The sequence below is a fragment of the Leopardus geoffroyi genome, chromosome B1, assembly GCF_018350155.1.
Source record: "Leopardus geoffroyi isolate Oge1 chromosome B1, O.geoffroyi_Oge1_pat1.0, whole genome shotgun sequence".
In the NCBI taxonomy this organism is placed as follows: domain Eukaryota; kingdom Metazoa; phylum Chordata; class Mammalia; order Carnivora; family Felidae; genus Leopardus; species Leopardus geoffroyi.
The window spans coordinates 79,612,223-79,629,124 of record NC_059327.1 but is presented as its reverse complement, the minus strand read 5'-3'; the positions used below and the strand labels follow the sequence as shown (position 1 = coordinate 79,629,124).

The following is a 16,902-nucleotide window of genomic DNA, read 5'->3' as shown; positions in this document are numbered from 1 at the left end:
AAATTTTTCCAGGTGTCCAAAAAATGTCCCTTACAGTTGACTTCTCCAAACCAGAAGCCAACCCAGGATAGTGCAGCTGGTTGTCATGCTCCTTTAAGTCTCTTTTAATCTAGAAAAATATCCCTTTTTCATTGGCTGACTTGTTGAAGGGCTAGTTGTCCTGTAAAATGTCACACTTTCTGGATTTGTCCACTTGTTTCCTCACAGCATTTGTTACAATATCTATCTCCTACCTTTCCTGGAAACTGGAAGAGCTAAAGCCGTAATTTAAGTTAAACGGTTGTGACCAGATGGAATATGTCGTCAAAAGGCAACTAACATCTGCTTGTCTAAACATTAGTGATGCTAAAACTGAATGATTTTTCAGCCCTCCAACGAGACCACCAGCAGTTTATAAAACACTGGGCTACATTATGCATTGAGTATATTTTGATGAGATAACCTGCAGTTTTGACAACCATGTGCAACATTACTGCAGTGAGAAAACACTTTAGAATCTTCCGCAACCCATTACAAGCTAGCATTTTGGAATACTTCCTTTTACAAGCAAACCGTCTATAGTGAATTTCAATTAAAAATGAAACTTAAACTCACCAGGCTTGCTTTTTCTTCTCCAGGCCAGTGATGTTGAGTCTTGACCATGGCACCGCCCAGTATGAAAGCTGCAGTGACAGGCCCAGGTCTCTGTGTGCATCTCCCCGGTTTCTCCCCTCACAACAAGCGTCCCAGCCTTTCTTTAACTTTGTGGTTCTTCTCTGACCCCTTCATGTTTCCTTTCCCCAGGGGGCCCTAAAGGGAACACAACATTTTTAGCAAACGCTGTGAGACTCAAATCCTTTATTGCATTTCAACTTTGAGAATCGTTAAGAGATAGCAATTGTGAAATGGATTTGCAAATTTGAATCAAGAAACTTAAATTAGCAAGAACTTTTACCCCGAGGACACATGAAAATTTGGCTCTTAAGTGCCATCTTGAGTACTTCTTAATTTTCAGCAATTATTATTCAGGAAATCAATAATGATAATATGATGCTGAGAAAAGTCAATGTAACTGCCATTACAGTAATGCTCCACTTACGAGCAGCTTGAACTACAAGTCAAGTGTGATTAAGAAAGTCTCCTTGAAACCCAGAAGGCCTGAAAATCTGCATCCAACCTACCTTCCAGAGGAAAAAAAGAATCCTTGGAAATCAAATTAAGAAACATAGTCAAATGCATTAATTATATGTTCATTAAAAGTACATAGCAGGAATATAGAAGTGGGTGAGTAGGGGCACCTGGGTGGCTCAGTCGGTTGAGCATCTGATTCTTGATTTTGGCTCAGGTCATGATCTCATGGATACCGAGACTGAGCCCCATGTCAGGCTCTGGGCTGACAGTGCAGAGCCTGCTTGAGATTTTTTTCTCTCTCCCTCTTTCTGCCCCTCTCCTGCTCGTTTTCTTGCTCTCTCTCTCTCTCTCTCTCTCTCAAAATAATAAACTTAAAAAAAAAAGAAGTGGGGTGAGTATATAATGCCTTGTAAATGGGGCAAGGGGTTAGTGAAGTAGTTAATTTAAAGGAGAACAGATTTAAATCCACGGGAGTCATTTTCCCCAAAGTAAAGCAGAGAAGCCAAGAATATAAATCTCCAACAACTAAGGAAAGTTTATGTTGTTCTCACCTAGAATGAGGCAATCCCAATCAGTTACAAAGGTATATCTATGCTGGTGATCCATGTAATACATATTTATTTATATTTGAAGATCTTTCTTAGAAGAAGCAGTAAATTTATTTTATAAACATATAGGGTAGGTATTATACAGAGGCAGATTTCATCTGAATGTCAGGAAGAATTTGTGTGGCAAAATATACATAATATAAATTTATCATTTTAACCATTTTTGAGTGTAAGGTTGTGGCATTACCTTGTGCAACCATCACCACCATCTATCTCCAGAACTTTTTCATCCCAAATGGATGCTCAGAAGCACATTAAACAAGACATCCTCATTCCTCCTCCAACCCCCTACCTTCTGGCAACCACCATACTACTTTCTGTCTCTGGTTTTGACTACTACTCTAAGCACCTCATGTAAGTGGAATCATATAATACCTGTCCTTTTGCATCTGGCATATTTCACTTAGCATGATGTCTTCAAGTTTCACCTACATTGTAGCATGTATCAGAATTTCATTCCTTTTTAAGGCTAAATAACAGTTCATTGTATATATGTGCACTACATTTTATCCATTTATCCATAAATGGACACTTGGATTATTTCCATCCTTTGGCTATTGTGAGTAATCTTGCTATAAACACGGTGCACACATACCTGTTTGAGTTCCTGTTCTCAATTATGTTAGGTATATACCCAGAAATAGAATTGTTGGATCATACAGTAACTTAATGTTTAATTGTTTGAGGAACTACCATACTGTTTTCTACAGCTACAGCACTATTTTACATTCCCACCTGCAATGTGCAAGGGTTCCAATCTCTAGACATCCTTGTTAACACTTGTCGTTCTCTGCTTTTTGGTAATAGCCATCCTCATGGGTGCAGAAGAGGAATTTTTAATAACTAGACCTGTGCCACAGTGGGGTGAGCTGTTCCCAGGATGTAGGGGCTGATCGATGTGCTCTACCAAAAACTGGATAGACTAAGATGTTCAGTGGTACAAGCTGTGCACTCTCCAAGTGTGTCTGGTCACAGGGTGAGCAGGAGCTAAAATCCAGTACATGTTTCACCTTCCAAGGTGTGAACCCTCATATAGAACTGCCTTTTCTGGGAGGAAGCAATAACATTTTCTTCCCTGAAAATATTGCCTGCTTGCCAAGTCATGTGCTTGAAGGGGCACTTTTTTTCAATGCAAACTAAGGCACTTATTTATAGAAGCTATTGGTTATCCTGGCTGGCTGACTCTCTGTCATGGAAAGCTGTAGACAGAATAGATTAATGCACAGGGTAATACCTAGTCCAGTTGGACTAGATGACTATTAAGGTCCCATTCAATGGTGATATTCCGTGCATCTCTTTGATGGTTTTACAAGTTTCCCCCTAAAAATTCTTTGAAACTCCTTCCATTGACAGATGGAAGCAAAATCCTGTCACCTTGAATCTGGAATCAGTGACTGCTTGATAATAGAATTCTGCAGAAGTGACACTGTACCAGTCTCTAAAGCCCAGACCTTAAGAAACTGGCGGCTTCCACTTCCTGACTCTTAAGACACTCCTTCTTGGAACCCAGCCACCATGCTGTGAGGAAGCCTAAACCACTTTGTAGAGAGACACACATGGAGAAAAACCAACATTCGTCACCAAGTGAGTGAACTGTCCTGGAAGTGGAGCCTCCAGCCCCAACACAGATGAGCTGTCCCAGCCAAGCCCTGCTCAAACTGCAGACTGATGAGTAAAGTAAATGATTGCTGTTGTTTTAAGCCACTACTGTTTTAGGGTGACTTTCTTTAGCTGCAGTAAATAACCAGAACAGTCTGAAAGAGTTATTTCCACAATATGTCTCACACCAGTAGTGCAACGAAGGACCCCAAGGGAGAGCCTTCTCTAAGGAGTCCTCAGTTTTTTCTTGTATGTCACAGGCAATGGCCTTTGTCCTTCATCTCCTCCCCTACTCCTTAACTTAGGATAAAAATCCCATCATGGAAAGATGCCCGCTTTCTGCAATGTCTGCACCCTCCGTGTTGGGATTTCTTGAAGAATCGTAGGTTTCTCTGAGCCACACACTGGAGCCTTTCACAGACTCTCCCGCCTTGCCTTGAAGTGGTATGCAAGAGACAAGGTAGTAGCAAAACTTGATCCAGTAAACTAAGTTTGGTTCTTGAACGCGATAAGCTTCAGAGGGGGCATACAAACCCAAGCAAAGGGGCGGGGAACACAGAGGAGACATCCGGCTTGGACCCCGGCTCTAGCCGCAGTCTTTCCCTCACGGATCAAATCTGCCCGTGAAGGGGATGGGTTTTTCAGCAAGGCCTTCCACAGTTCCGAGTCTTGTCTGTTGGACTATTCTCCTCCTTCGACTGCCAACCCCCCACTTCAGTTCTGGAAGGAAATGGTTAAAAGGCTGTTGCCCTTCAGGGCCTGGGAGGCAGCTGGGAGGGGGTGGCAGCTTTGTGCTTTATAGTGTCTTCCTCCTGGGAGGGCTGGAAGGTTGGGACGTTCTTGCTGTCCCAGAGTGGAGGCGAAGGTCTGGGAGTGTTTCGAGGAGAAGGGGAGGACAGCCGGGAGGCGTGTTCCCCTGGAGTTTTCTTTTTCTTGCAAGCCTTCGCGCGCGCGCGCGCGTACAGTCATCCCTTTAGTCTGGCGATTGCGGACGGGCGGTGGAGAGGCTCCGTCCCACTCGGTGGCCGGAGGCTGGAGGCTCGGGAAGACCTCCCCGGAGGAGCCGTGCCCAGGAAGCTTTCCGAAGCGGAGGCAGCTGTGCTTCCCGGGCTGCCGCGGCGTGGGAGCCGGGGACAGCCACCACCCACCCTCGCCGGCTCCGCTTCCTCCCGCCCAGGCGCGGCGCGCGGACCGGGCAGCTGTTTGAGCCCGCCGAGCTCCACGGTCGGTGCAACTCTTTCCTCGGGGACCCAAGCGGGGGTGGGGGTGGGGGCGCTACCTGGGAGGACTGGCGAGCCGGGAGCGTTTTCGCCCGGCGCCCTGCAGCTTGGCGACCCTTCGCACAGGGGCTGGCACCCACCTGCCCGAGGGCGCGTGGCGGGGCGGGCGCCTCTGTGGGAAGGGCGCGCTCCGGAAACGTTTGGGGGTTGGGGGACTGATCGAAAGCCCCCAGCCTCCCCAGGCGGGATTAGGATTTTTAGTCAGAGGAAAACCAACGGTTTTCCTTGGTCTCCCTTTTCCCCCAAGCATATAAGAACTTTGTGGAACATCACGCCCTCGTCGCTGGCTCCAAAGCCTACTTGCGAAGTTTGCTTCGCAGCCTTTTCTTACTCGCCTGCTTCTCCTCCTTGCACACCCGGGGTATGCCAAGGGTAGCCAAGGGCACTTGGTGTGAGGGACTGATGTGTTTTGGAAAACCCCCAGTGCAGCTAATTTGGAAACCTGCCTGTAGAGGTCTGGGCGTTGTGTTCTGTGCTCTCCTTTAAAGGGCACTTGTTGCCTTTCACGTGCAGAAAACAAGGGCTGTTTCTAGATAATCAGCCTCTGTTTACACCATCCTAATGGAGTTCCCGGATAGAGTTGGCGGCGGAGGGGGTGGGGTGGGAGGCACATTAAAGTCAGTTGTCTGTAAGGAGAGTTGCTAGTTTCTTACCCAGCAAGCAGAACCCACAGAAGACTAATAAAAAGTTCCTAGTTTGTTTGGTTTTTTTTTTTTTTTTCTCTCCTCTAGTAGATATATTCGTGGCCTCCTGCCCCCTCTGTGTTAACTAATTGAGAAACATCTTGGCAATCATTTCAGTAAATTACGTGCTCTAAATTTATGCCATTTTGGTAAGGTTGGAATTTCCAAACTACTAATTACAGGTGAACTTTAATCCTGAGAATCCAAGATGTTAAATGCTTGCAGTGTAAACCTACAATCCTGCAAGGATTCAGTCGTCTTCCTTAATAATAGCTTTAGAACTCCATCAAATTCTTAGCCCCCAAATATGAAGAAGGCTGAATCTATAAACTGTGTTTTTCAGGGTAGACCCTGAGATGCTTCACTAGAGCTAGGTCTGATTGTGACCGAGAGTTCCAAGCACAGCATGACTTGGATCCACGGAAATGTGCTACAGGTTCATCCATGGAGGAGCATGCATTTGAGAGGCTTTTTGTTTATTTGCTTTTGCATTTTTCACCCAATGATAATATGGTACCCACATATCTTTGGCAAGTATCCCTTAGCTCTGCAGCTTAATATGTGTCAAGAGCTGATGGAGATGTCATCATAAATGATGTAGCAGTATCATTGTGAGAAGAACAAGAAACGTGGCTTTAATGGTAGCTAGCTCACACTTTGATGAGAACCTATAGCCTTGGCCTCCATAGTTCCTGCCTAATCAGCTGACCAAGCAAACCAGCATGCTGATGTTCAAACACTAGTGGTACCTTTCCTAACTGGCATAATAGGCATGATAGCCAGGTCAGTTCACTAAATATCCTCCTAGTAGACTCTACTGGGCAAAGAGCCACTCCATTTCCAGGAAAGGCCTTCTCTTTCTTATTTTTAAGGAAACATTACTGAAGGGTCCATCCCAACTGGGAAAGTAGGAGGCTGTAGTCATTAAATAGCATAACATACTGAAGGATTTCTTTTCTCTCATATCTATGATCTAAAGAAGAGAATGACAAGGTGCTTTGTTCTTAGAATCTTGGTCTCCACTGTGGAATGCAAGCAGTAGCATTTTGTAGATCTACAGTATTCGGTCAACTATTCACTCCAAACTGTAAGAAGCAGGAAAAAACTGCAAACTATTTATAATTAAGCAAAGCAAAGTGAGGCATTATGCCTGTCCTGACACTCTTTGGCCATGAAGACTTCTTCAAGACCCACTTAACTCATGATTAAAATGGGAATATTGCCCCTGCCTACCAGAGTTATAAAGTTCAAGTCAGATAACAGATGCATACATAATAAATTATTAATATACATACAATGTTATTTTCTCACGTTCCCAGGAAAAACCTCAGGGGAAGGCAAAAGTATATGGTATTTACACCTTGTACTTACTTTAGACCTTCTGCACAACTTGAATAAATCTTATTTCATCGACATATTGTCTAAACCTAAGCTCTATTGATTTCCCAACATAACTGTCAAAATTCCTAAAAGCGGTTAATACCAACTATAAACAGACCAAGAAAAAGGACACAATTTTTAAAAAACTACATTATGACCATATATATCATAGACACATGCCACTGCATTAATGAGGTTATGGTCTTCATTTAAAGAATCATTAAAAACTCACAGAGAAGAAAATTTACAAAATATTTAAGTGGGAGGAGCCATTTTTAATTTACCTTTGATTACTGTGTTACTACCAACCCCTCATTTCCTCCAACATCTTTTCTGTAAAAAAAAAAAATCATTTATTTATTTTGAGAGAGAGAGAGTGAAGAGGGCAGGGCAGAGAGAGGGAGAGAGAGAATCCCAAGCAGGCTCCATGCTGTCAGCACAGAGCCCGAGGTGGGGCTCCAACTCCCGAACCCACAAGATCATGACCTGAGCTGAAATCAAAGAGTCAGACACTTAGCTGAACGAGACACCCAGGTGCCCCTCCAATATCTTTTAAGGATTAAAGTATCCTTCTGAGCAAGAAGGACCACTTGCTGTCAGCAAGTCACTTAAACAAACAAGAAAACAAAAAACGAAAACGATCTTTTGGAAACAAGTAATCACCCTCCCAAATCTATTGTTTCATGGAAACTCTGGGAGACTGTTGAAACATTTTAGGTGCTAAGAAAGCACAAGAATGAGAGAGAGATAGTGTGGTCTAGTGGCTAAGAGCTCAGGCTCAGAGTCTGACAAACCTGCCTTAGAATGAACATTGCTACTACCACCTGTGGACCTGAAGGCTCCTTGCCTTTACTGAGCCTCTGGTCCCCTATGTTTTAGAGGAACTGTGCATCGGCCTCACAGAGGCATGGTGTGCATTAGACAACACCACGCATGTGAAGTGCTCAGCACAGTTGCTGTGACAAATGTAACCACATAGGATGTTTCAAAGAAAGCATGAGACAGATAGCCCTTGGAAAGCCAAATTCTGCGCCTGGCCTGGAAAGCCATTATTTCCAGCTTCACTTGCTGGCAAGTATTGGGATAATAATTTCTAAAGAATGGAAGAGAGAGAGAGAAAAAATTCCTGTCAGAGAGGTGGATTGTACACATTAATCATCAAGATTTTCAATAAAATGAATATTTGGTGTGTATCAATTACATAATTTTTAATCAAAACTAAGATTTTTAAATGTATTGGTGGTATTAACCAGAGTTCTGATTTTAAAAGAGCATTTTATGACACTTTAAATAACTACCTGTGCTACATTTTAACCCCATGTTCATTATTTACCATGTGTACAACAGAACACATTTTGGAATATTGAATTGTTAGTTACAGAATTTGCTAATTTTATGCCTTGATATCATGTAAATTTACTCGGCAAATAATGCCTTTTCTCTTCCATTAATAAATAAAATTTTGTATCTCAACTCTTGAAGATTTTTGCAATTCAGATTTTTATCAGCCAGTGTAATGGAGAGAAAAAAGTAACTTTTGATCTACTAAAGGAAAAACCCATATGTCCTCATCTATATTATAATCTAGATATAATCATGGATGGAGATGAGAGAGAGAAAGAGAAGGAAGCAGAGGGGCATAGAGAGAGACAGAGATAGAGATAGAGATAGAGATAGAGATAGAGATAGAGATAGAGATAGAGAATTTGCCATAATGGAGCTTTGATCTTGTCTTTTTTCCCTGCCGTGGGATAACCTTACACAGATCTTATCTAATTACCAAATATATATTACTTTTTACCTGACGCAGTAAATAATCATTGACTACAATTATTGGCAGCTGGATTTTGTAACCAATTATTTTTCCTCCTTTCTTTTCCAGGTGAAAAAAAAAAAAAAGCAAGTGTATAAAGGAAAGGTAGTAAGAGACATTTCCTCAAATTTGCATCACGATGGAAACCTTTTGCCTCAAGGTGTCCTTCTGGGTAGCGCTGGTTGGATGTGTGATCAGTGATAATCCTGAAAGCTACAGCACAAACCTAAGTACTCCAGTGGATGATTTCACCACTTTTCGTGGGACAGAGCTCAGCTTCCTCGTTACCACTCATCGACCCACTAATTTGGCCCTACCTAGCAATGGCTCAATGCACAGCTATTGCCCACAGCAGACTAAGATTACTTCAGCTTTCAAATACATTAACACTGTGATATCTTGTACTATTTTCATCGTGGGAATGGTGGGGAATGCAACTCTGCTCAGGATCATTTACCAGAACAAGTGTATGAGGAATGGCCCCAACGCGCTGATAGCCAGCCTTGCCCTTGGAGACCTTATCTATGTGGTCATTGATCTCCCTATCAATGTGTTTAAGGTAGGAAGTAACCACAACTATATTTGCAGGTTTGAACATACGTTCTGATTCCACAGTAAGAGAGTTGCTGCAGACCTTTGGAGTTTTAGTCTGTGTTTTTACTGAGAGTGATTTCTGCAGCCTTCAACTTTGGTGGCCTTTAACATTTTTATTATTTGTTAAATGTTACATTTATTTGCTAACTTAATTGTTCACAAAATCGCGTTTTGGGGAAGACTATTCAAAGTCACGGTCTTTAATGAAGCAGATTCTCATGCCAGCCCTGAGCTTGCTGAGTGGATGGGCAATCTTGGGAAGAAACTGGATTTTTCTGAGACTCAGTTTTCAGGGTGAGATCTATTGAGCCCAAAAGATACTTAAAATAAGTATTTCTTCAGTTTCTGTAACCTTTTTAATGTGATGCCATTCAATGGCCACATAGCCAGGGTACATGTTGAAATGAAAGTACCTGTTTTATTTTGACGATCTGGATTGATGATGGAAGCCAAAGGGTATGCTGGCTTCCCTCAGTTGTCTCGGTGACTTAGAGATAGTGAGGTCCACGTGATCTCAGCTCAGTGTTGACCTTGTTGAACAGTGTCACTAAAGCCATTTAAAATAGGCCTCAGTTTACTGTTGCCTTCTTCATTTCTTCAGTTTACAGAGTTTTTATTCGTGGAGTACCCACTGTGTGCCTGCCCCTGAGCTAGGCAATAAGGATCCCAAGACAAATATGACAAAAGTGATGCCTCAGTGGGAGGGGAAGATAACTCGCCACTGTCACTGTGATCATCTTGCTTTAGGGACTGGTTAGTACCAAAACAAAGTAAAGCCCAAAGGAATTAGATGTTTCGTATTTGGTCTAGTGGTTGTGAGGGGAAAATGGCTGCAAGAATTCAAGTGAACTAAAATTCAAGTAAAATTACGTGGTCAATGCCAGATGTTATGGAATGTCTTTATTCTAAACCCAGGAAAAGTACTTTCCTCAGCCTTTCTTTTTTTTTCTTCTATGTCTTATCCATAAAAACAAAACTATTCTGAGCAATAATATTCTGAAATATGACTTTAAGTAGCAAGTGTTGTTTGAAGACATGATAAATTTTAACGAAGAGTCTCTCAGTTTCCAATAAATACACTTAAACTATGGCAAAATTATGCTCGCCTAACAGGAAATGCGGTGATACAATGAAGTGCTGACAGTAAAGATGAAAACAATGATTACAGTCTTGAACGTTACAAATAAAAAGCATTTCAAAAGTACTCAAGTATATTGTTGGCAAAATTGGAGAAATTAGACAACAAATGATAAAAAAAATTATATGCCATCTCTTTTCACAGAATGGCATGAAAACATATGTTTTCTATTTGAACTTGAAATGGAATTTTAGAACTGAACTATGATGCAAAACTGAAAATGCATAATTAACTTAAAATGTTTAGCACATGCTATAGAACTTAAATTTTTTTAAAGGTTATTAATTTTCTCTTTATGAAATAATGTGTGTGAACACGAGGCTTTCTCATGACATCTTTCTTTAATAGATTTAAAGTATTTATATGACTCTTATTCAAAATTTTACTCTAGTAGTTATGTTGTAGAGTATTAAACATTGATTATTCATACTTATATACTAGTTAACCAACCCATCATGCCTCAGAAGAATAATTAACTATCTCTGAATTAATTATTCCCGTTTGACCATTTGCAAAGAACATTTTTGGAAAACCAATATTTGCGACTGCTGGAAAAGACACTCGCTTATCTCTTTGAGGTGCTACCTGCCAGTCACTAGACTAAACATCATTTCTAGTCCAGACCAACACACGAAGCCAGACCGTCTGGACTATCCCCAGTTGGTGAAAATTCAAATAAAACTTGGTTTTACATTCATATAACAATGGATAATAATTTACACATCCTCATTTGACCAAATGGTTCTTCCTTTTGGGACTCTAATACTTTATATCCCTTATTGTAGTTCTATACAATGTGGACAGTTTGACAGGCTTTTACATCGCAGGGGTACATTTGTGTAATTACTGTTTTTCTAATTTTTTTTTTCAACGTTTATTTATTTTTGGGACAGAGAGAGACAGAGCATGAACGGGGGAGGGGCAGAGAGAGAGGGAGACACAGAATCGGAAACAGGCTCCAGGCTCTGAGCCATCAGCCCAGAGCCCGATGCGGGGCTCGATCTCACGGACCGCGAGATCGTGACCTGGCTGAAGTTGGACGCTTAACCGACTGCGCCACCCAGGCGCCCCACATTTGTGTAATTACTGTTTTTCTGAAACTCACATAATGAGACATTTAACCAACATTAATTTTAGAAAGTAAACCTTTTGGGTTAAAAAAATACATACATACTTTAGTTATTTCAATCTTCTTCCAGAGGAAAAGAAGAAAACATTTAAGCTAAAAAGCCTCCCAGTATTTGGGGGTTATTTCTACCTCATTCTGTCAGTCCTCTTCTCTGAGTTGGGACACGAGAAGATGTAGTTTCCCTGATATCTGCCCAGGAGAGTCCAGAGAAATCCTTCCTAGTGATGTGAGCTCTGGGGCTTCCTGCCTTTGGTCTGCAGCTGCCTCCTGCTATAAGAGTCTGATGCTTTGAAGTCTCACCTATCAGACCTGTGGACTCCTCTGACCATGGCATATGCTGCAAGGCGAAGCAGCAGCTGTCCATCTCCCTTTACCATGGTGTTTAGTGCCAAGTGGCTCTCGATCTGTGAGCATGGAAGAGGGGGTCCCTCCACACCTGATTTCCAAAAGTTTCCTAATCAATCTCCCTATCTTCAGGGTTTCTTTTCTCCAGCCTATACTGGTCTTCACTTCTACTTACCGAGTGTCATTTTAATAAAAATCACCCAGGAGCTTCCATGTTTAGTAGTCGAGGTCCTCTCCACTCTGACCATACTTTACCTACTTCCTACCAGCTGCCAATGTGCAGGCACAGCTCTTGTCAAAATGCCATCACTGCAGCTAACTAAATAACATTCTCAGAGGGGCGCCTGGGTGGCTCAGTCCATTAAGTGTCTGACTCGGTTTCGGCTCAGGTCATGACCTCATGGCTCGTGAGATTGAGCACTGCGTTGGGCTCCAGGCTGACAGCAGGGAGCCTGCTTGGGATTCTCTCTTTCGCTCTCTCTCTCTGTCCCTCTCCTACTCATGCTTTCTCTCTCTCTCTCTCAAAATTAATAAACATTTAAAAAAATAATAACATTCTCAGAGAGGCTAGGTCTAGTCACTGAAGGACTACTACTGAGGCATTTACAGATCCTAAATTGAAAAATAAGTCCAAAGTTACATGTGTTGCATAAAGAAGAAATAAGCCAAAAAGTGGAGAGAGTCTCCTCTGGCCCTAGCTTGTACTCTCACACACACAGACACACTACCTGTTGATAAAATCAGATGATCTGAGACAATAAAATTCAAAGCAGAAGGAACCAAAGGAAGCAAATAAATGCCAGTTACCTTCTTGGTTTTCAAGCATGCAAGGGCCTTGCAAATGGCAATGTTGGGGAAAAGTTGTTACTAACGTTATAAAGGATTACTCTAATTCTTAATTATGCAAAAAGCATAATATCACTAATTATAAGAGAAGACTGACCAAAACAGGAGAGAGGAAGGGAAAAGAGTTACCGACCCTTTCAAATACTCATGCTTGTCACCTAAACTGATGATGGATTTTATGTGTGAGGAAATTACATTATCTGATATCCTGAATTTTCAAAAAATGCACAAATTTAGCCAGTACATTGATCTGTGTATAAATTGTTTACATCCATTACAATGACAAAGCAATTAAAACCTTGTATCTTAGGGATACAAATAACCCCCAACTACTAAATGCCAATATAGGTTAGGACAGCAGAATCTAATAATTGTACTCTTTAATGATTCTTGAGATTATGTTAATGCCATAGAGTGCCATCTATAGGGAGATGGGTTATAATTTTGAATAGAGGGGAACCTCTAAAAGTGATGTTTATGCATGGGTAACCAGCCAAAGCTTGGCATCGTGTGCTTTCAGGATAACAGCTCACCCATGTTTGCACACAGATATGCCCATAAAACACTGTAGCTCAGCCCCTTTAGTAGAAACAAGAATGTGGGGAAATATGTGTATGAGAGAGGTAGATTGCAAAGGATTAAAATGGTGGCCGAGGGAAGAAGTGGAGTCCGATGATTTAGCATAGAAATCTCTCACACGCAGAGCTGGGCATTGAAACTAGTGATGTCGTAGATGATACTGTAGGTGAATAGTGTCTCTTTTTAGCATGTAGGGTAAAGCAGGTTTGTGAGAAGAAGCTAACCAGAAAGTGGCAGAATCTAGTAACTGATTGTTGGTTACTAATTTGGACCACTCTAAGCATCCACCTCTTATTGAGGACAACAATGAAAAATAAACAGATATAATTCTGTTTGAAATTATCAGAAATATTTTGCAATGGAAAGTCAAGACTCAATATGTTGCTCTGGCAGAGGATCTGAGCAATGTGGAAACCAGAGACGTTTGCTTGGAGCCAGTTATCTGCATATTCACACAGCCTTTGACATCTTGTGCAACTGGAATCCATTGTGCTGTTGGGGCAGCCATACCAAAGTTGTCTCCTGACACATCAAATCACCAAGGCAACTTTTGCCTAAAAAATAAATCGCCACAACTTATAGATTGTGTGTCTCAAACATAGTAGTCATTCAGTAAGTGCTTTTTGGTATAATTTGATTTGTTCAGGGTCTTTACTGTTAAAATTGACTTCTTATCCGATTTCTCTGCGATCTTCCAGTTTAAATACTGATGGTACTGATGATTATGAATGCAATTTGTTAGAGGGAATCTTCATTTATGTACAAGACACAGGAAATTATCTGTGGTCTACGCATCTTATTCCCCCAAATTGATCAAATTACCCACCAGATTATTGCCTATGTGATAATGATGGTGTCTCCCTTTTACTTAGCATCAAGCAAATAAAAACATATCCTTCTTATGTACTCCAGTAATAGTACTATAACCATAAAATTAGGGATAAAAACTATTTTCCCTGAATTTTGATAAAGAAAAGTGTGTCCTTTGACCAAGATCTCTGCCCCTGGTTGGTGCATTGCAGCTAAATGTTTCCTATGGGGTAGCTCTGCCTCTGCCTTCCCTCCTGGGCCTCTCTCTGTACACATTCCTCTACCTCCCTTTCCTGGAGCTAACCTGGCCTGTCTGAGAATACCAAGATGGTCTCTCTACCTGGCAGATTTTCCCTTCAGGCCTCCTCTGGCTTATTCTGCTTTATTCTTCAGATCTCAGCTTAAACATCTCCTTGTCTGGCAAGTATCTATAACCCAAACTGGGTTAGTGCCTTTCTCATGTGCTCCCACAACACCCTCTATTAACCCTGAAATAGCATTTAACACACACTCTGTTGTATTTGCCAATTCACTTGCCTGTCTGCCCCACTAGACTTCAAGTTCCTTAAGACAGGCTGCCATAATTCTCATTTATCATTGTATCTCCTGCATCTAGCATTGTACCCAAGTTAAAAAATATTTGATGAATGAGTAAAATAAGAACATGTACTGGTACTTGCTTCTGTAAGAGTGTTTTTCCTCCCATGCAATTCAAGATCTAAAAGCTGACTTCCTTTTTGAATTTATTGAATTTCTACTTTTTTCTTGCAAATGAGCAACGTCTCAGGGTCCATAAATCTGAGGGAAATGTGTGCAAAGCAGAGCAGCACATAACAGGGTCATTTTCCCCTTCTGCCTATGTCCAGACACTGTGTTACCTTCCTCTCTCTGGCACATATAATCAATTGAGGACTCTTTTTTCAAAGTTTCTGTGCAATATGCATTCTTTGAGAATACTTGGAATAACCTACACGTGATTTGGGATATCAAAATGAACATTCATATCACTAAAGATTTTATTTGCCCTTCAGAGAACAGGAAATAGGTTGAGTTTGAGTTTCTGGTGTTGCTAAGACACATGCGCATTGCAAAAAATTCATTATGCTAACTAGCTGATTTTAGAATATCTGTACACATAAAATGACAGAGTGATAAATTTATTACCCAATTTACTGTTTGTTATAAGGAAGTTGCTGTCTGGAAAGGCTTCAGAACCCTCTCCAACTCTACCTCCCATTCTGACTTTTCGTTTCCTGTGTCTGGGAACCTCATTGCCTTCTCTCATGCTCATGTTAAGTAATTATTCTCATGTGAGGTTACTCTGTTAACCCTCAGCATTTGGCTCACAGCACAGTTATTCCTATTTCAGGGAGGTGGGGGGATGGAAACCATCCATAACTGCAAGATTGTTCCCATGGCTGAGGAGAGAGAGATGGTTTCGTTCCGTTCTCATTAGGAAGGTGTGGAGATGTAAAGAAGCATCATGGCTGATGATACTCCCCCATCGAACCATTCAGCTCATGGAAGAGGCTGCTGTGTTCTAAATTTAACATAAAATAGTGAGGGCTGGGGAGGAGATGTAAATGTTGCACTGCTTCAAGCGCTTGCAGTACAAGCAGATGTTCGGGCTATTTCATTCTGAAATATTTCTATGGTGTCTTCATCTGCGAGTTGCTAGGATATGAGTGTTATTTCTTTATTATCATACAAGGGTATGCAGTTGGTATAAAGAGTGTGCTAACTAAAATGAAAGAGGGTGGGGTATCAACTTCTCTGTGTCTGAAGTTGATTCTAAGACTAGAGTGATTAAGTGTGGACTGTTCTAAGAAATTCTGTCAAAATAAATTTGATATACTGCCAGAAATTCTACAACTGCTTTCTGTAGCTACCATATTCTCCTGGGAGTTCAAATAACTGCTTTCTATAGCTACACTTTTATTTTTAACTATGTCTAGCTTTTCTCGGAAAAACTTTCCTACATTATAAAGTTAATAGCCGAGATTAAATTCGGTAACGGGACTAAACGTAACTATCACTCCATATTAATTTTTGGAAGCCTTATTTTTAAATTTGAACATCAAAAATTTTACAAGACCACATGCTTTGAAATGTTTACTTAAACTTGGAGGGTTTGAAGTCCCCGGTGTTCCTGGACTCAGGAAGCAGTGATCCAAGTGTGCCCTCAGGAAGATTTAATCCTATTTTTGGATGTGCAAATTGAGAGGTTACTTTTAGAATTTAAACCTCTGTATGAGGTTTGTTGACATTGTTTGCCATCTCAACTTTTCCAACAACTTACTTAGAAAAGAGCGTCCGTAATGGAAGCTGGTCAAATAATTCTTCTCATAACATGAATCCTAAACATATGTGCCCTATTTTACTCTAGAAGGTAATGGGGATGGCAGTGGATTGGCCATTTGGTTACTCAGTGACATCAGATCTTTCCTCTCTAAATGTTCTTCCTTTATCCATTCAATAGATAGTTACTGAGCTCCTACTATATACCAGTCATTGGGGAAATAGCAGTAAAGAAAAACAGACAATCATCCTTGCCCTCTTGGAGCATACATTCAAGTAGAAGAATACGACAATAAGCAAGTTAAATAAATATCTCACATAGATCACTGATAAGGAGAAAAGTAAAATGGGAAAGAGGAATAGAAAGAAAGGGGGAAAGATACTAATTTTAGAGTGGTGGCTAAAGAATGCCTCAATACAAGATAACAGTTGAATAAAAAACCTAAAACTTTCCACGCCACTATCTAAGGTAAGAGCATTCCAGCAGAGGAAATGGCAAAGGCAAAGTCCCTGAGGCAGGAATGTGTCTGGACGATTAAAGGACCAGCAAAGAGGCCATGGTGGTGAGTGGAAGGGAGACAGTAGTAACATGAGGTCACAGGGATAGGCGGTAGGCTATGTGATGGGGGAAGCAGACAACATAGAGCCTAATAATAGGGTAACCATATATTTTATCATTTAAACCAGGGT

The 16,902-nt window shown here is 41.2% G+C and overlaps 1 protein-coding gene across 1 annotated transcript in view; it reads left to right on the top strand.

Moving 5' to 3' along the window:
• Positions 1–4,096: 4,096 nt before the first annotated feature.
• The window catches only part of EDNRA (endothelin receptor type A), a 62,344-nt gene continuing 49,538 nt past the window's right edge, over positions 4,097–16,902 (top strand). The window contains exons 1-2 of the mRNA XM_045466241.1: positions 4,097–4,541; positions 8,543–9,032. Of these exons, the coding sequence (XP_045322197.1) occupies positions 8,613–9,032 (420 nt within the window). The 5' untranslated portion in view covers positions 4,097–4,541; positions 8,543–8,612. The remainder of the gene's footprint in view (positions 4,542–8,542; positions 9,033–16,902) is intronic.